At 38.8% G+C, this 20776-nt stretch overlaps 1 protein-coding gene across 3 annotated transcripts in view; it reads left to right on the top strand.

Moving 5' to 3' along the window:
* Positions 1-20776, top strand: part of LOC104146479 (versican core protein) — a 116073-nt gene that overhangs the window by 34388 nt on the left and 60909 nt on the right. For all 3 annotated transcript variants that reach the window (XM_068924648.1, XM_068924647.1, XM_068924645.1), the window contains exon 6: positions 9641-9934. In XM_068924648.1, the coding sequence (XP_068780749.1) occupies positions 9641-9934 (294 nt within the window). The remainder of the gene's footprint in view (positions 1-9640; positions 9935-20776) is intronic.

Genomic DNA, 20776 nt, shown 5'->3' with positions numbered 1-20776 from the left:
TACAGTTTTACCATTGACTTCCAGGGAACAGAATTAAGTCAACACTGATCACATAAGAAAATTCATCCTTAAGGTATCTATTTATGTAGCAGGAAAGTCCTGTCTCTTCTGTGAAGAGATAACTGTCTATTTGCTGAGCACCCTTGGCCCATTGCATAGGTTTTTGTTGCTTTTGATTATATTGATCAAATTTAATGCCAGATGGAGATCACAATAATAGCTAACTAAAGATTCTTCTTCTCTATTTTTATTTTTTTCTGTTTTTGCCTATTTGGTCAGAAATTTTCAATGAACTGGAGTCATAAAAAGATTTCTAGGGCCCAGAAGGAGTCATAGTTTGATGGGTATAGATATAGGGTATAAGAATGTTATACTGACACACAAGAAGCGTGGTTTCTTCTCTTTGGATAAGGAAGAGCAGTTGCGCTGTTAGGAAGACGTGGTACCACATCGTGGTATAGTGAAGGATAAATTGTTCTCCAGTGTCCTCACAGAAACTTGAGCCATTGAGAAAGACTTTATTTTTAAGATAGAGCTGAGGAACCAAGATGGTTCTGTCTATATAGTAGAAACAGTTTCTGTAAGAACAAGGGATAGTTTCCAATACTGGACTTGACTGGAGTTACATAGCACCAATGGGATTGTGGAACCGCTTATCCACAAAAGGCGGAGAATTTTATAAACTGCTAACAGAAGTTACTGGAAAGTGAATGTTGCATAAAACTGGATCCTTTGTTTTGTCTGATGTATTGTAACATTTTCATCCATTGGTAGAAAGAAGCCTTAGGGTTCAGGATGTATTATTATGCTAAATTTCTAATTCCACTGTCTACCTCATACTGATTCTGGAAGGTACAGCCTTTCTCATATAAAGTATTGGGTGCTCTCAACAAAGGATACATGTGATACTTAGCATATTGTAGGACTGTGCTTAGACATGATATTTTCCATCTGAATTTGAAAATTCATCTCTATTTAGTCTGTTCTAATTCAGTGCCAAATCTAACAGACTTGCACTAAATAGATGCTTGTTCAGAGAGCTGGAGTTAATGGGATGACTGTTCATGGAATTAGATGATGTTTGATTAATTGTATCAAAATCTGGGCCCTAATGAGGATGTTATCATGGAAACCATTGAACAACTGTTGGTCTATTGGCCTGGTATCAGAGGGAGTGTTAGCCCAGAAGGCCGTAAATGGTGGTAAGAATAATTGCAGTTCTTCTTAGCCTAAATGTGTATTGAATTTACAGTACTAATTTGGGTAGTTACACTGAGGGTTTGTAGGAGCAACACCATTTCAGCTGTCTTCCTTTCTGGCCGTGTGAAATCACAAAGCTGGCCAGAGACATGGATTTCTCTTTGAAATACAAACAATTAGCTTAAATTAAAACCAGTTGTCTAGGCTAGATCTTACCATTTCCTTGTTCTGAGGAAAGCCAGAGAGATTAAAGACTGTGCACAATTATGAGTAAAATATTTTGAGTCTTGCTAAAGAACACAGGAGAATTATTATGGGAACGATTTAAAACTTCTGAGCTCCTAGTGATAAAAATAAGAATCTGGAGTTGAAATTTCATTAAAGTAGGTGTGGGCATGGTCTCTTATTACAGACTGGTTTACATTTTCCATGTTTCATTGCAACTCATTGTATTAAGCACTAAATACTTTTATTAATATATCATGTCCTGCAGTTAAAGGTATCCTAAGTGGGTTTTTTTTAACCTAAAGTGATTTAGCATCAAAGGTTTGGAGGTAACCTGAAGGTATGCTGAACACCTCCAACTGAAACAGTGTCTTTGCCAGTGTCTTCTATGGACTAATCCCTTGAATGGAAATGGGTGATCAGAAAGGAGCGTTTTCTTTTCTATCTTCAGATAAACATGTGTGTGTTTAATTTGTCAGTGCTGTGTGATGTCAGAAATGGAGACAAAGTGAAATCTGCTCGCCAAAGCCCACTGATGAAGTGTGGGACTGTGAATATGTGGTGCAGAGCCAAAGCACAAGCTGCTTCATGCAGCATTGTCTTCTGGCCAAAGCCAGTGAGAAGCCATATATGTCTAGCAAGCATATGTAATATGCAGATGGGAAGTCATGCAAAGACAGCTATTTTGGGGTGGCTATGGGGAGGATTATAAAGTCTCCTTTCCATGCACCATTTTTCCCCCCAATGAGTGTGGAGAAGAAAAGAAAAAAAACAAAGCCAGATGCCCTTTAAATACTTTCCACTTAGTCTCATGCAGTTGTGCTATTATCGTGCATATTTGTGCGAGAATAATAATAATTTTTAAAAGTCATAGACTAGATAAAGCTTCAGATGAGAAGTTTCTTCTGCATTTTGAGCAACTGAAGATCTTCTCTAGAGTCCATTCTGATCCTGGAGCAGGAATTAGATTAAATTTCAATTAAATTTAAACCTGAGACACAGAGAAAAAAGTCTTTAATTTTCTTCTATCTTCAAGGCCTGTGACACGGACCTTTTCTTTGCATTGGGCCACAATGGACATGTCTCCAGCCTTGAACTGTGTGACCTAACATACTCTGCAGGATGCAAGAGTTCTCAAGGGGGGGGGGGCACAGAGCCCAAATATAGGAAGCTAAATATGAAATAATGCCATGATGCTTTTTATGCATGACCTGATGTGTGAGCTCATAACATGAGAAATCTAATCTTTTAGAATGATCTAAAATTCCTAACTTCTGAATGCTTCTTCTGAGTGTAAGGCACAGAGAGAAAGATCATACAGAATTCCAAATTTATTTTTCTACTTTGCATAAGTAAAGGTTAGTGACACTCTGCAACTACAGCAGAGCTCTCTAAGGGTATAGCAGTTACTATGCTGCTCTTAATGCTTGAGGGCAGCCTATGTTAAAAGTATACTCTTGCAGTCCTGCCAAATGCAATGGATTCCTGTTAAGCCTATAATTTTGCATACAACAGATCTAAGACATTCAGGAGAGTTTAATTAAATGATTACTGATGTATATCAAAATGAATCAGCTAACTTGTTTTAACATGTGAAAGATTTCTTCAGCTTGTCTAGCCTTCTGCTTTGAAGTCATTGAGCTAAAATGTTCAAAGCAGCATAAGTCCATCTATTTTCTCTGAACAAGGAATTTGAATGAAGTTGGACATCCAAAGTACTTAAGTGGTTTCACAGCCCTAGAGAGAGTTGCACAGTAATTTGTGACTTTGTTAATGGTACTTCTTTCCCCGTTTGGGGTGTCAGAGAAGCAGCCCTTAATGACTGCAGGATAGAGGAAGAGAACTGCAGCTGAGACAAGACATCTTGTCTGTGCAGCTTGGGAAAGAGGGGGAAGGCTGAAGCATGAGTTTGATTAATAAACAGGACCCTGCATACAGTGGAGAGAGGTGACAGCTGCCAGGTCTGTTTTGACCCAAATGCGTGTGTATGTTTCTCCATAGTAATCAAGACAAGGGTACAGGTCCCCATTGTCCTCACCCATGTGTGGAGAGGAGAGAACGATGTGGGTAGTTCCTCTACCTCCTTGGTTCACAGGCAGTCTGATAGTCCTCTCAATGACTGCTGTAGCCTTTTTGAAAGGGCCTTTTGGGTGGGCCAAAGAGAGAGAGAAGAAGAGGAAATGGAAATTCTTGGAACATGTGGTTCCCAAGGTGGAAGGGTAAATGTTTTAGTCACCACCATATTCCCTTTCACCACCATTTCCCATGTCCCTCTAGATATCTGACTGTATTCTAGAAATCAAGGGTTGAACAGAGTTCATGTTCTGAGGAGAAGGAAGTTAGGATGGCAGAGCCTCATGACTGCTTGAGCTCCGAACTGCCAACCATGTGGCTTGAGACCACACAAGGATAATGTTTGTGAGGAGGAGTAAAGTCAAGTTACAGCTGCAGGAGGGGAAATGTCCACAGAAAGTTCCATATAACACCAGCAAAAATTATAGTTTGTCCCTTTTAGCTATCTTTCAAGACTGACCCAGGGCCTCCAGCTGTAGGCACAGAGCTCTGGAGCTCTAACATACTCAAGGCAATTTTACTTGATGAGTTTGATAGGTTTCACCATCTGTCAGATCCAACTAACAAACATGTCTGGAGTTCGCTACAGACTCATTATAGTCAAAAAGGAGAGTTATCAAATTCCTAACGAGGAATACTAGCTCTTCTCCTCAAACGTGAACATCACCAAGAGGCTAAGGTGGAAACGTACTGGAATTGTTTGTTATTTTTTATTTAAAGTTGTTAGAGTTAAGCATTTAATTGTATAGGAATGCTTAACTTTTTGTGGATTTAGTCTCCCTTTAAATTCCCATGGTTGTTCCATTTGTCTTTCTTAATTGACACTGGGATGTGGTGGAGGTCATAGAATCTAACCACCACCACAAGGTAAAACTTCTGAGCATTTCTTCCATATCAGTGTTGCTGAATCCCAGATGAGACAGTAATGAAAGAATCTGTTGCTCTGGGAGAGTAAGATGTGGAAAAGGCTAATGATATTAAAAATAAAGAAATATAAGTTTATAAGGTGTTTGAGATGTGTTACCAGATATGTCAAAAGCATTCGATGAGAGACTCAGTGCAGGTTACCTCTGTCTTGACCACCCCTGCAGTTTCAGGGAATCCTTCAGACATCGGCGTATCTTGTGTCATGGAGTTACATGTGATACTTTCCTCTGCCAGATGCAAGTGCCTTGTAGCTCATGTGTTCTTCCTGGCACACTGGGTAATGGTGTGTGAAGCAGAGGGCATGGTGCTGTGCTCCAGGTGGAGGGAGTGACATAGACAGGCAGAAAGATCTCCTCTGTGAAGTCTCAGCCCACCAACCCGTTAATGCAGTTTCATCTATGGGAAAAGAAATTACTGGTGAGGTCTGTGCTGGAGGGCTACTTCTAGCTTCATTAGTTTTGTCCTAGTCAATACATGTTGTGTATTGACTCCTGGCTGTGGTTCTAGCTTGCCCATATTTCTGTGCTTGCTTTTAAGATGTATGAATCGTGATATTCACACCTACCAACATGCCCAACTCAGGGAGACGTCTCCTGATGAGACAGAATAAGTGAGTTCACCTTCAAAGGAATGAAGCTTGCTATAAAACCAGCTGATAAGTCTCTAAATCTTAAGCTTCTTGCTTGGGGGTTGTAGTGAATCAGCTTTTGTCTTCAAGAGAAGAAAAATTGGCACCTTCATCTGGCTTGAAGTATTTGAAAGAGAGGGATAAAGCCCGCCTGTAGTCAGGTGTCTTTTTAAATTAACTAAAACAAACACACATAACAGGAAAATCCCAGGGATTCTTTGAATACTCTGACTGCTGAGGCTGGGCTATCAACCTGAAACTTGATTTTAAACAGGGGCCAAGAATAATAGACATTGCATTATAACCTGCAGTCTAAACATTGTCACGGTCTCCATTTCACCCCCTGGTACTACAGGACTTGTTTCTCTTCATCTGCTGGTCTAAGCCCTGAGGTTTGCCTGCATATTATTACTGAGTTATTCAGAGGGGACTCCAGCTATAAAAACATTGCACATGGTATTTACCACAAAAGAAGATTGGATTTTCTCAGCTTTGGTGTTGGTGGCTGTGTCTTTCATTTATCAACCAGACAAGTTTTCTCTTTACTTCCTTGGGGTACACTCCCAAAGTTTTGACTTGGAAATCGAGGTGCTTTTACACGTCATAATTAAGACACTGTAAGAGTGTAATAGGATTGTAATCCTCCTGCTAAATACGGAGCTTAGACCAATTGTGCTTCCAAAACAGGAGCTGTTTTTAGAGACTACGTGGATTAAATATATTTTGTTAGTTTCACCGTTGACTTTTTACGCTGCTTAAAGGAAGCTTCGGCACAAGGGTCAAATTCTCTTCTGTTTGGTACTTTGAATGAGCCAGACTGTTTCAGCTATAATAACTGACACAGTGGAAGGCAGGATTGGAGTACAAGTCCTTTTTCCCATGCCCTTTTGATAGCCTCTGTCAGTTTTGAGGTTGAAGCCTTGAAAGCCTGAGCTATATAACAGCATTTCTCCCCAAATATGTGGCTTCCTCAGAGGAAATTCCCAGTGTTCTTCCTTTCAGTACCAGCACCTTTCTTCACATGCATTCTTCTGTTATTTCCCTCCTACTCTGTTACCCAGCTTGTACACAGACTAACTGTGGAATGGTGTGACTTGGAAACCAAGTCCTTTTTCTCTCCATGAGATTAAAAACCCAGGTTTCCAGGGAAGTAGGACCATCCTTCTTTTCACATGCTATAAACAGAATCACTGCATTGCTATGAGGACAAAACTGCAGGGGAAAAAGTAAGGGATTATTTACATATCCCTTTCAGAGCATGGACCCAGAACATCAATAATTTGGTAGCTATCTCTGGCTTTCTGACCAGAGACTTGTGGCTAGCAAAGCAAGTGCCTTAGCATTAATCAAATCAGAGAGGTGATGTGGATTGCAGAATGTCCTCTGCAATAGTATAGGCCTTTAGGAAATACAGGGCCTTTTGCATCCTTGCTGATCCTACGTGATTGCACTTATTGTATACAAGCAGTATGTCCTGATTCACTGTTGGTGTGCGGTATTGGCCAGCATATCCCTCAAGTGCTAAGTCTGCTGTGCTAACACAGTTTGTTCCAGGTGAGAAGTGCAGGAAAGACTGTACAAACTCTCTTATCATATATCTTAGGGCTGCTGCAAATTAGATTGATGCTATCCTGTGCTTGAATTGTCTTGAGTGCTGTTCTCTTCCCAAATACTCAACATAAAAAATCATCTTTCTCTTTCTCTCTCATTTTTTTTTTTAAATGTGATTTTGGAAAACTACTGGACAAATTTTAACTGTTTTCAGGTTTATATAGCAAAGCCTTTGTTAAACTTTTGCTTTGTTTCTTACATGTCATCCCCACAGTTATTATGCACATCAAGTATACATTCAAATACACAGAATTTTAACTTCTTTTTGAACTGGACAGACTAAATGCAAAATCATATCTCCTAGCGTAAATGACTGCTCTTTGGAATTTGACTTTTGCACTGTGCTGGGTTGTTTTTAAACAGGAGTTCTGCAATCATAGCAAAACACTCCTTGACTGGAGCAATTGCAAACTGCCATGTTTTAATTTAGTTATACTTTTTGTTTTGCTGTTACCATTCCCAAAGTGCATGACACTATACTCAGTGTACGTTGGAATGACAATAAAAGTATTTCGCTGGTTGCTCTGGCACCTTTTCACGTTCTTTGTGTATTTATTCCAAAAAATTCTTTAATATGTCAAATAGGTGGCAAAGAATGCAGCTTTGGACTTCGCTTGCTAGAGTGTTCTGGTTAGCCTCTATTTTTTCTTAAACACATGCTTTTTCTTTTTATGATTTTGTTTTTGCTGCTAAAACACACTTTAGACCAAGATGGTATCTATATGACAGCAGCTGACTTGAAAGGTGAACGAAATAATTAGGTCTTGGGTCTGCAGGATAGATTTAGCACAAAGGATATACCACCCACCTTTCAAACATACAGTATTATCAGTACTGTATATACACGCATATTCCAAGGCCAAATTCAAGGCAGATTTCCACATAAAATGCTCTTGTGCAACTTATGGGTAAGTTTTCCAGCAAACTGGTCTCTCTTATATGAGTGCAGTTTGAACCCTGCATTCTGAAGCAAGACATAAGTGTTCACTAAGTTTCCTTGCTTTAACAGTGCAGATATCAGCTCAGAGGCATAAATACCCCTATCTTTAATGTTGCTATGCACAAACTCCATTTGGAGACGATTGGCTTCTTATACACAGTGACCCAGATTAGCTGAAGGAAGAACTGCATTGCTGTTAGTCTTATTCTGTTTACCCATTTTCCTGTCTTTTCAGTAAGTTTTTCCCAGAAGGGATGTTGTGGACTTGTTTGACAGTATTGACTTTTTGGTCTATCACCTTTGTTATTAGAAAACCATTAAAATACATTGGTTTTCTTACTTTTCTCACTTTCAGGTCTAACTGGACTAATTAACTCCCTTCTAATCACAATCATTTTAACTACTAATTTTCATACACATCAAAGCTGCCACATGAGAGGATAATTGGAAGAGAGTGGGCTGCTCTACACAGGTCTGTCCGTGCTCCATTGATTCACAATACTGCCAGTGGGACAGTATTGTGGATAACTCCGTCTGTTGTTCTGTATTGGCCATGATACTAGCTCTCCCCCTTGATGAAGAGGAGGCTATCCTCCAAAGAAGCATGTAATAAAAAGTGTATTATCTATGTGCTCTGAAGAACTGAATAAAACATTTTAGTACTTTTGAGGGTGAATGATTGTTCACTCTCCTTATCTTAAAAGGTGCCCACTAGACATGCTCTGTCCCTCAAGAGCTACAGTAACTTTACCTCTGTGTTAGAAACACCCTACAAAATGTATGAAGAAACTTACACTATGGAATTGATATTACAGCTGTAATAACAAATCAGTGTTTCTACCTAGGAGGAAAAAGAAAATTGGCACGTTGCCTTCTTTCACACTTGCATACCTTTCAAGCCCAAAACAACTGTAATGTGAATGAAACTACCTGGGGTGATGTAGTCTCTCTGTCTGCCTTTTGCTAGGTTGTCTTGAGACAACTACAGAGGCGAGACAGTTTGCACGTCCAGTGTGAATTAGCAGCTCTACAGCAAAAGTAACCATTGCGTTCTGATCCGCAGTATGCTGGGTGGGAGAAGAGAACATCTCATAACAAATATTTTGAATTTATACTGTTTTCTTCAACTAAACAACTGGATTTTAAGTGCCATCACTTCTACCTGAAGTCTGAGCAAAAACTAGGAAGGAATCAGTTTACTACTTCATTCCCAGGATACGAACATTAGCACCTTGATTTTATTTCTAATCTTCTGGTGGGTCAATGGGCCAAGTAAGCTAACTGCATAATGGTGACTGAATTTGGAAGATGTGCTAATGGAAGCTGTTTAGTGTGTTGTTTATTTTGATTCAGTGTCCAAATAGAAGATTATTATTTGCAAACTATTATTCTATGGAAGCTAAACTATACTAGGGGCTTTCTAGCTCATTCATCTTTTTCATCTGGAGATATGGGTTTGGTGCACACAACAGGTTAGGTGCTTTCTGTCATTTTTTTTCCTCACCATTGGGCAAGATCAAAACCAATGGCAATAAGACATTAGAAGCTGCTTCGGAGCAGCTAGTGAAGAATATTTGTTTTTTATGTGTGTCTCAAGTGAGATTTTAGCGATGATTAAAAACATCAGGTAAGGGGCCTGCAGATGTAGGTTTGTTTTACTGAGAAAATAAATGCTATTGGACTGGATTTGATGAGTGCAGTTGAGTTGCAAAGTCTACTCCAATGCAGGTCACAGAGGAGCGTCAAGGCTCCTGTTACCTCTGCCTAGACACTCCATCTCCAACCACAGTCTAATTTGTCACATAAAGTTCATGTATAAATGTTTCTGCTTTGAGGTAGGTACATTTTTGTATTGTGAAATCTGAGCCATTTGGTTTTCTGACTATGAAATTCTTAAGCAAAACTGTAAGCAGAAAAATATTTAAGCAAAATTTGGCCAAAAAACTTAGGGGACGTTGACAGGAAGAGGGAAGCTAGATTGACTGGATAATGGAACGTGATACTCTGTCTTCATCGTTTGTGTTTTCTTCCCCCAGGTGAAGTGGTTCATGTTTCAGTTCCTGAGAAGCTAACCTTTGAAGAAGCTAAAGAATTATGTCGGAAAAGAGATGGCGTTCTTGCATCTGTTGGGAACCTGTATGTTGCCTGGAGGAATGGCTTTGACCAGTGTAACTATGGCTGGTTGGCTGATGGAAGTGTTCGTTATCCCGCGTCTGTGGCTAGGCCCCAGTGTGGAGGAGGTTTACTTGGGGTGAGAACCCTGTATCGCTATGAGAACCAAACAGGCTTTCCTTACCCAGATAGCAAGTTTGATGCCTACTGCTATGAACGTAAGCTTTTTTTAGTTATAATTTTCAGTATGTTCACAAATGCTAACCCTGAAAAGTGTTTAGTTTAATATATGCTTTGTTTCAGCTTTTGTGGCACACGTGAGTTTTTAAAAATTGGTTTATCACTATGACTTTACAAAAAAAGGAGAAAAGCCAAACTTTTTAAAAAAAGTCTTAAAAAACATTGACAGATAAAGACAGCAAAATTTTAAGGTAAGATTTCAGCCTAGGCTGCTGTATTTAAGCAGAATAGCACACCACACTTGGGGCTGTGGAATAGTAAGTTATTCAGTGTCTGGCTGATTGCACCTTATTATCTTCTGTTTGATGTCAGTTAACATAGGAACTGAAGAAATGCCTTAAGAAGAAATACTGGATCAAATGAATGACTATCATCTAGCCTGCTGTTCTATTTCCAATGATTGCAATAAGAGAGACTGCTTACAGACTGCGCACAGGCCTGGCCATTTCCAAGTCTCCCAGATGATTGTTACTTTGGGGCTGTCATTTGATTCCAGGCATTTTCCCCCATCTAATTTTTTCGGCTTCTAAAGCAGTTTTAATTTCTGCCCTCACTCTATCACTTAATATTTCACATGTGCACTGTGGATGGTCTAAATTGCCTTTCTTACTGTGATTGTGCTGCTTGTTTCCCTCCTGGTATTTTCAGAGGCACATTGAGCACTTGCCACATCTGCTGGGTAGATTGCATCAGTCTAAACCAGATTCTCTTCTATGCCTGTCAGCTTTCCTCTGGCGTGGAGTTTAAATATTCCCCTGCAACCTTTTACATCTTCAGTGCCAGCAGCCTGGCGCTGCTAAGGTTATCGTGCACTCCTATCCTTCTTGTGCAGGTTCCTTTTGTCCCCAGAGGTTCCTCAGCTTCTAATATACCTAGGTTCCTCCTCACAATATCATCACCTCATCTGTGCATTGCAGTTCCAGATCCCTGCCTGCCTCTCAGGCCTCCCTGGAACTGGCAGTCCCTGGAGATCCTGGACCCATCTGCCTAGCACCTTCCAGAACATGCATCCCACGTTTCTGTGTGATGACTATTTGCTTTTCCCATACACCTCCAGATAACCTATCCATGCATCTCATAATGTCCAGCATGCAAATTGCTGTGTGGACGTCTCAGACATCACAAACCCAGCTATCTGTGTGTCTGCTAATAGAGACTCCCACCACCTTATTTCTATCCTTTAAGATCCCCTCTGTTGCAGAAGTGTTCTTGGTGGAAGAGGACACTATGATACTAGCTGGAAGGTGAGTCACACCTAAGAGTATTTCTTCCCAGCTGAACATCCTCCTTTCCTGAGACTTGCAGCCTCCTCAGCAGTACAGGGAAGCTGGACTACTCTACTGTGTCCCTGCAGGCCTCTGTACAGTGAAATTCCTGTGGTTGCAAATAGTATCATTGACAGTAAGGAGTAAAGGGTACTTGTATTGAGATAAAGTTCCGGACTTGGTCTTTAATAAGAATACCTAGTTTTCTTGGAGTCAATCCTGTGACTGTAAGTCACAGCTGCTTGAAATGTGCAACCCACACTGTCCCCGTTTTTATGAATGATGAGCCAGCTGTAGCTACAGATCTTTTCAGCTCAAGCGCTGCAGGCTCAATCTTTGCTGCTGAAAGCAAATCCTGGCACCTGGTGTAATGTTACAGTCTAGCTGCTCTCACTTCAGAAATGTGTCAGTGGGAGCTGGAGGTGCCCCATGTTCTCACACGTGCCTGTCTACAATATTTTAAAATAGGGATTTTTTTGTTGTCGTTGTTTGTGGGTTAGATCTTGCAAAACTTTGCATGTGGAAACAGTCGTAAGGGACTTGAAAGGAACTGCATACAGGAATAAGGGCTAGTTAAGTCCAGGTGTTTGTGCCTTAATCTACAGAGTAAAATTTCGTCATATTGCTCCTTTTGCCTCTCCCCTCAATTGGTTATGATCATTTTTAAGTGTGAAAGGTAAAATTGACTCTGATGGGGATGAAATTCATCAATCCCTCCAAAAGACTGAAATAGCAACTTTTCAGTTTGCCTATAATCTAGTCTGCTTAGGGCAAATTTCAGCTTTCCAATCCATTTGTGTGAGTGAATTTCATCTATTTCAAATAAAATGTGCCCTTTAACTGTCCTTTCAGGAAGTTTTACTTAACAACTTTCAGTGACATACTGTGTGTCCTAAATCATCACTCGTAAGAATTTGGTTGGTGCCTTTTTTTCTAAGTACCCTTCTGCAAAGTCTTGCCGTTTATACACAGAGAATAAATATTTCATCAGTTTGCAACCCAAGAAGTAGACGATCTATTATTTTGGATCCTTTTATAAGAAAAAAAAGACTAAACAAAATAACATAAATTGTTAGACAGAGGGCTGCTCTCTAGCAATTGTAATTGCAGTCAACATTACATTAGAGTTACTTAAAAGCTGCTAATTAGATGACTCAGATTTTGCCAAATACATCTCTTTTTGTGTATGGAAGCACAACAGTGTAACACTTAGAGCCATGTGCCCTCCTTCAGGGTGCCTGTGCGCCACATATTTCAGAAGTTACTGAAAGCTCTCTCTCTCCCTCTCAGAAGGCGCTCAGGATCTCGCTATAATTCTTCATTTCCTTTAGTAAAAGATTGATATAAGTAGTGAGTAACGAGACTCACTCTCTAGCATCTTGATCTTACACATCTCAAACTGCAGCGACTGTAGAGTGAGTCACTCTTTGCTGTTGGAGCCAGTCCCTTTTCTGGGGCAGAGGAGAGAGAAAGAAAAAAAAATGGTGCTATAGTATAGCAGGAAGCTTGAATTTAAGTCCTTGTTCCAAACAATATTTCATCTGGAAGTTTCTACTGAAACTTCCCAGTCAAATCTGTTTCAAAGTTTCAGTGCAGGAATGTATCACATGAACGTCCGCTATCCCTAAGCCCGGACTGCTTTTACTCAACACGAAGCTTGTTAAGAAGCACCTTATATAGCTTTTCCCACAGTGCCAGACAACAAAATAGTCCTCCCAGAGACCTTGATTCGTTATACAGAACTGCAGTACAGTGCTTATAGCTCTTAGTATGCTCATTAGGTATCTCTTATTACATTGTTAGGTTTTTCTTCTTGCTTGAATACCCAGTCAAACAAACAAAGAGCTTTTCCTGTTGCTGAAAAAGAATAAAAAAAGGAGATCATTACATTAATTTATGGGATTGAGGTCTGCTGAAGGGAAAACCACAGAGTTCCTCTGTGAGCAAGGCAAGATCAAGCTGGCTATTTAGGTAGCACCAATGCCGAAGGTCTGCAGAACAGATGTTTCATACAGTTGCAAACAGTGATGTCACATTTTTACTGTGTCCCAGTAAAGTTTCCTCTGCCTCCTGTGTGAAAGCTAGGGAAGTTCCCATTAACTCAGCTTCGAGAGTGGTATGGCCACATGCTGTGCCTTTAGTTTGAAGTCAAATGGCAATGATTAAGCTTCTATATCTGTCACTTCTACTGATCCTAGGGCATTTTATGCTTTCTCAGTAAGTCCACCAGAACAAATGCCTCTCAGCCCTAGAAAGGAGGAGGCTAGCTCTAGAATTTTCCTGTATGCTGAAACAATAGAGCTGTGTCAAAACAGGTATCTGGTTTAATCATTACAAAAACAGATCTTGTATTTACAAAGGTGGTATCTCCTTCTTCAATCCAGCTTAGAGTCTTCAGTCCTATTTTGTGATTAAAAGTCTCATTGATGGAAAATCTCAATATGTTAATTTCAAACTGTGGTTAAATTAGAAGAAACCTTAATCTGTATTTTGAAAAATTGAATGGCTTATAAAATGAATTATATAGATTAAAATACATTAAAAAGTAACTCAAGCAGTACGTTTAAGTTCCAAGCAGTAGACATTAATTTCAATAAGAAAAGCAACCTGGACAATATTTAACTGTAGGACAGTCAAGTTCAGGATTTTAACTTCAACTTTATGCCTATTACAAAATCACATTGTACAAAGTATCCTGACCTTTGGAAAGTAACAGAGGGTTAGACTAATAATCTGTGATTTAAAATATAAAATCTTGCTAAAAAAATAAAAGACCTCCATTACTTTGATCACAAATATTTTTACTCTACAGAAACCACATGGCTCTGAGATTCTAAAACATTAGTCATGTTTTTTTATCTCATCCCTCCAAGACTTTCTCCTTGCAGAGACTCTTTAATTCTTTTTTTTTTTCTGAGATGTACCTAATGATGTATCTGATGAGACTTGAAAAAATTTCAAGTTAGGCAATGATTAAGTACTTGAGCCTCCTTGTGGACCATAATCAGAAGAAAAGTATTTGAAGTGTTAAAATATAGGACTTTTCTTCAGTAAAAAAAAAAAAAAAGAATTGTAGAAGAACAGTTGCTGAAAACTGATGATATTTATTTGTAATAGAGTAAAACATTGTTTCACCAAAAGCTATTTCACTTTTAATGAGTATCTATTTAATGGCTAGTCACTGCATAGAGATATGAGTATTTATTTAATATTTTTCTTTTTTATGCTCTCTCCCTCTCTGTCTCTCAAGATTTGATATGCTGAAGTTTGTGGGAATCTTGCCACTGACTTCAAGAAGCTTTGCAGTAGGCATTCTATACTGTAGTGTCTGTAGACTAGATTACACTATAAAAGGCACTAGTCAAAATGCATAAGGTTTTTGTTTTAAATACTTGTAACAGAAGTGAACTGGATGAACTTGTTCATAAGTAGAGGTGTTTGATTTTTTAAAAAATAAATCCATGTTTTGCTGAGAAACACTGATTTGCTAAAGCCGAATACTTTCATGGACCTGTATTGACTTTGGCGAACCTTTCAGCAAAACATTTTTTGCCTGACTCAAAACACATGTTGACCGTTTTGTCTTCATTTCTTTCTGGATTGACCATTTTTTTTTTCAGATTTGCTCTTTCATTTTGACTTTCTGTTTCCTGCAGCTTTGTTGTTTCTGTTTGGTTTTGCCATTTTGGTTTAGATTTATGATTTCATTTTAGCTGGAAATTGGAAAATTCCAGTTCTAAGACACGTTGTCCCGTGTATTCATTCACTGAATGAAGTTGACATTGTTTTGATTTTTTCAACAAAGGCACGTCAAGGGTGACTTCAAGGCATCCTCTCCTTGTGACTGAGGGGCTGTTTGGTGCTTTGTCTGTCTAAAGCTCAGAATCAGAGCATATTTTTGGTAGAAGAAACATAGGAAGCAACAGCTTTCGTAGTATGTAACAGGACAAACCTTTGTTAGATGGACATGAAAAATAGTTGTCTCTGTGCAAACCTCTTCCCTGCCCCCTCAAAAGCCCGTCATCCCAAACCTTCTATTTCTGACAGCACTGTCAGTTTGAGTAGGAGTGTTTCAGCTTATTTGTGCGATATGGTAGTGTAAGGCAGCTTGCAAGCACTGTTCTTCTCTGGAGGACTTTGGAGTGGGGAAAGAGAAAAGAGCCCCTCCTTTGGGAGGTCCTACAGCATCAGCCATCATGGCTGCAAAGCTATTGCCTAGAAACCATTGATTGTACTTCACTTATCTGGTAACAGAAAGACTAGGATTTTTAAGCATAGCTCCAAAATTTGGCAGAGAATGTTGTCTTTTCCCCTTTGCTGCATGTGACTTAGTTTGGAAAACTTTCGATAACTAGGCAGTTCTGTCTCCTCCACAACAACCATCAGTAGCTACATGTCCCAGCCACTTCCTGGAGGAGAGAAATATTTCCAGCCTGATGTCAGCCTGATGACTGTATTATGGGCATATCTATGGATTTTTTGATCAGTTTTGGAATGACCACAGAATACTGAAGACATCAGACAAGACGAAACCCAGGGAGCTAGACTGTAAAGCAAACAGTCTTAAGGAAAAGAACAAAGAAAATTTAACTTAGAAGCAGCACAGCAGAGTACTGAACCTAGCCAATGCATTTCACCATTTTGTCATCTCAGTCCAGTATCAGAATGGGCAAAATACCTTAGCGTAGGCAAGCATCTCAGGGTCATGAAACTAACTGCAGGCTGTTAGCTCTGCTCGTGCTTCCTTTCTCCTATGTGAAGGTGAATGCTTAATCTGCTTTAGTGAGGCAGCTACCTTCACGTAACAATTCTCTGGCTTTTATTATTTTGCTAAGAAGATAGATCTCTGTGCTTCTCTGAGAAATGCAGTTTAGCAAGACCTACATAGCTGGAAAGATCTCCAGTAATATCTTGGATAAAGTGCAGGTTGAATAAATCCCTAAAGCTCTCTGCTGGCTTTATAGCAAGAGGCAAACATTACAAAGGACGTGCAGAATAACAGCTTCCAGCATGTTTCTTTTCTCACTCTACCTTGGTCACATTGTGAAGGGATTATGGAAAGTTATTCAGACCATGCCGAAAATGAGCAAGAAGGTCTGAATCCTCTTCAGCCAATCATGTACCATATGCTACAAACTTAGAGGAGGACTTAAACAAAATACCTCACCCTTGTAAGGAGGAGGAGGTGATGGTTAGGTTAGTAAAGCTTGACATGTTAAATACTCTATGAAGTATAAACACAGACAACATGAATTAGCAATCGATTCCCTGGTCCTCTAAACTTTACCTAGCAATAAATGTATTTGGAGAAACTTGTCAGTGCCTCAGAAGTATAGCTTCAGGAAGATACGCATCTCTCGACAAAGGATGTGAACTTGCCTCTGCCTGAGTGAATCAACAGCGGGTTCTTGAAGAACAGTCCCTGAGCGTAAAGATCATAAACACATGGAAAGGTGAAAATGAAGAGGACACGGCTGAAGGCATTTTCATTCATTTAGATCACTGGAAGGATCAGAAAATAAGGAAGGGATTAGGAGCAACAAAGTGAAGATGTAAAGCTTGATCCTTATATGATCAAGCTTGATATGTATTTAAGCAAAGAAGGAAAATAATTAATCTTTTCTGTAATACATATGCTTACTACTGTGGGAACTGTGTACGGCTCATGGGACATACAGATAATTTATTCCCTCCCACATTAGGTAGAGAGAGCAAAGCAGCAAAATTTTTCATGTCAGCTCCTGAGCTGAGTGACAGTCTTGACTCTCTTTATTCTTCCATCTGTTTCCTTGGTCAGGAAACAAAGATTGCTACTTCTATTTGGTGCTGGGATACAGATTTCTGTAGAAAGGGCTGACTAAAGAAGCCCACCTCTTCTCTGTCCTCTTTTGCAGTTTTATTCTTAATAATGTGGAAAGAGTACTGCTTTTAATATTGTTCATTTATTGAGAGGTAGTTCACAGAACTGCACTTACATGTGGCGAAAACCGGAGTAACACATTCCTCCCCTTTTAACTATCTGACTAAAGATATTATGAAAAAGCAAGTGGTTTCATGAAGAGTATTTGTGATCACAGAACTAATAGAGGTGCTACCTCAACTGTTTTCTTTGCTGGAAGAAAATAACTTTGGATGACGGTATGAAGAGGATGCATAACTTTTCTTTCCTTTTTTAAGCTTTTCCTTACAAATAGCATAGATCGTTAGCTTTTAATTTTTTTTTTTAAGAATTCTATTCAGTTCCTCTGATTTTGCACACATTTGTAAATGGCAAAGGTCACTGAATTTAGATTATTCTTTTCTTTTTTTTCTCTCATTGCATTTGGCTCTTGTTTTGATCTCAATGCACAGTATGGATAAGTGAGACTATATGCTTGGAGTTAGAGGGAAAATCTTGTAGCTGGAGTATCTGAACCTGAATCTTTCTTATGCCATCACACATCTCATAAGTTCTGAACAAAACTCCACACCCTTTGTCCACCTTGCTGCTTCCTGAACTGAGTGAATGAGTGTGTAATAATGAGAGGTTTCTGGCTCAATCTGTAGCCTGGAGGATCGGCATTTATTTTCTGGTCTGGTTTGACCACTTTTCTAGTTTGGGAGGTTCTGGCAGTAATTTAAACTCCCACTGGCATAACTTTGAGACACAGGAACTTTCAAGGTTGTCTGCCCTGCCAGGGTGGGTAGTAGGGAAGGGATAGAGAACAAACTGAAAGCAATAAACAGTAATGAACAGTTAGAAGTATATAAAAATTAAGCCATCAAACAAACCTGTTAATGTAGGTGAACATTTCAATATTTCTCTTCCTTTCCAGACATCCTTTTTTTCCATAAGAGGGACCAAGGGGAAGTTCAATTTGCTTCCTTAGACTACCTATACCGGAGTTGTAGATGGCCACTGTTCCTTAACGTATACCTTGCATTCTCCCATGCAGTTAGAGGCAATCCTAGAGTCCCCTCCGACAGACTTCCCACACTGGAAAGTGCTCCTGCTGTGCCCAGCAGTTCCAGGGTTGGCAGTGAGTCTCTTCCCCCACACTTGGTCTTCCTTTATCTTTTAAAAGACAGTTGTTTGTGCATGTGTGTGTTACCTTTCCTCTGCCTCGCCTTCACCACAAAGGATACAATGCAGTTAGGAATCAAAATGGTCATCATGCTCAAAATGGGCTGGAAGATATTGAACGATTAATTTTGACTCTCTATTCTTATGCTAACTGATATTTTGGAAGAATTTCTTTTGTCTTTATGATTCACAGAAAGAATTCATTATTTCTAGGTTTTGCTCTGATTTAAAACAGTTTTCAGATGTCTTTGGTATTGGCAATGACTCAGAATAATTCATTTTCTAACTGTAGGGTCTATGTCCATCCAGATGCTTAAGTATGTACCTGAATGTAAGCACACAAGCAATGATGTTGAGGGAAAAGGAACTGTTTAGGTGGTTCCCGTTAGACGCATGCCTAAAAATTTTGTGGAATTGGTTATCCTGAAAATGTATATATATCTATTATATGTCATATATATAAGCTTTAAAGTAAGTATTTTCTCCTCCGCAAAGTATATTTAGATATACTGAAAGTATTATTAAACAGCACAGTTCAAATTAAAATCCTTATTTGGTATCCTCAAAGTCAAAGCCTGTACTCTCAGGTTGTATAATGTGCTTTCCTTGAAGAAAGATTAAGTTTTCATATTGCTCCATTAATTTAAATCCCTGTTTAAACAACGGTGGGAAAAAAGGGGAAAAAAGGCTATATAGTAAAAGCGTATAAACAGAGAATGAAAAAATATAATATCTTTACAAAACCACATACTCCATCCAAAAGCAACTTCGTTCAGGTTGTTCACGACATAGAAAGAATCAATAAGAAAATACAAGATAGTCTTTGATAAAGCCAGCTGCTGGTGAGCTAACTTACTTTCTTGCTGCTAATAGATTGACAAATTTTATTAGGAAAATCTGCCTCATGTCTTGCATCAGAAGAAGGACAAAGGAGATAACATACTGCAGGCATGATGCAAGGCCTACAGTAATGGAACACAGCTGAGTGGAGAAGATAACAGTTAAAACTGACATCCAGCCTATTCAAAAAAGCCTTAAGGATTTTTGTTTTCCCACACTAAAAAAAAGAATGTTGATAGATTTCTCCATGAAGAAGCAGCATCTTTTTTTTGATCCACTCAAAAAAGTTTGCAAACTTAATGAAATATATGAAGAATCTTGTATCTCCTATTTGTGACAGCACAGTTCTAGTTATCTTGAAAGTCAATTTTAGCCAGAACAGCTCTTTGGATATTACCAGACCTATGTCAGTTTGCACAGGAGAAAATTTGGTTGTTTGCTGATGAACTCTTTAAAAGTAAATACTTTTCTTAAATTAGTGTACAAATGAGTATTTGTTGAATCAAATGCACTTGGTATTTGCTCTGATTTTCTTCATAAATGGATACTTATTTTATTAAGAAATTATCAGATAATGAGTGATAAATAACAAGTAACTGCATCTCAGGCATAAATCTGTGAACCTCTGGGACTTCCAAACATCTTCTTGGAAACTGGGAAGTTACCTAAACAGTTATGAATACACATACACAAGTAACCAGTAGTGATGAAACAAAATTAGCTTTTTCTTCATAGATTCTAAAACCTGCTCTTATGCCCTCATTTTTGTCTAGCTTTGCTATAGAATATTAGATGCTGATTTTTTTTTGAACAGGAATCTTCACTTTCACTTGAAATCTGTTAACTGAACGAGTAACTGAGGTTTGCTTCAAAACAAAGTCCATCTGCATTAAGGAAACTCATTTTGTGGATAGAAGGGATAATATAGGACTATGGTCTCTGCTTTCCACTTTGCATAAAAAAGAGCTGTAAGACAAATCTGTAAATTCTTTTGTAGAAATACAATGACTAGGAGATGGTCACACAACTGGAAAAAATTTCAGTTATCACAGCATAACAAATCACTGCCAGTCAGTAGAACAGTGTTAACTTACTAGTGTACACACTTAACTCCCTAGTTATGAAGTGAAACTCATTGGTTTACGCCACACTCATGCACTTGGAAATGAAAAAAAAATTAAAGCGTAGTGATTTATTATTTTTTAGTTGTGTGAACACTGTCTCACACTCAAATAACACAGGTATTGTAAAGAGTAATAATAATCCGTTTTAGGTCTTATCACCCTAAAATTTAAAATCATTTGTTTTAGGCTGTGCTTTCCTTTCTGAGATCTTAAGAAGTGAGATTTTTGTGAGATCTCCTTGCTCAACTGAATGCATAAGCCTGCAAGAAAGAGTGTATAAATAGCTAAATCTTCTCTATAAAACCACAACTAAAGATTCAACATATGGTAGGAAAAAGAATCCATTCCCTTTTCTTCTGGGAAAGAATACCAACACTTTTAACCATAGCAATTTTTTACCTTCATAATTACCTTTTCACTTTCACTCCTTATTCAAAGAAGCTGAAATACCAATTCTTTCCCCCCATTTTCCTACTCTATAAGCCTACCCATTCTTCCAGAAATTCTAAACAGCCAGAGTCTGACAAG

Source organism: Struthio camelus, chromosome W (assembly GCF_040807025.1).
Source record: "Struthio camelus isolate bStrCam1 chromosome W, bStrCam1.hap1, whole genome shotgun sequence".
NCBI classification, from domain to species: Eukaryota; Metazoa; Chordata; class Aves; order Struthioniformes; family Struthionidae; genus Struthio; species Struthio camelus.
The sequence above is the reverse complement of the archived record's forward strand: the minus strand, read 5'-3'. Positions and strand labels throughout refer to the sequence as shown.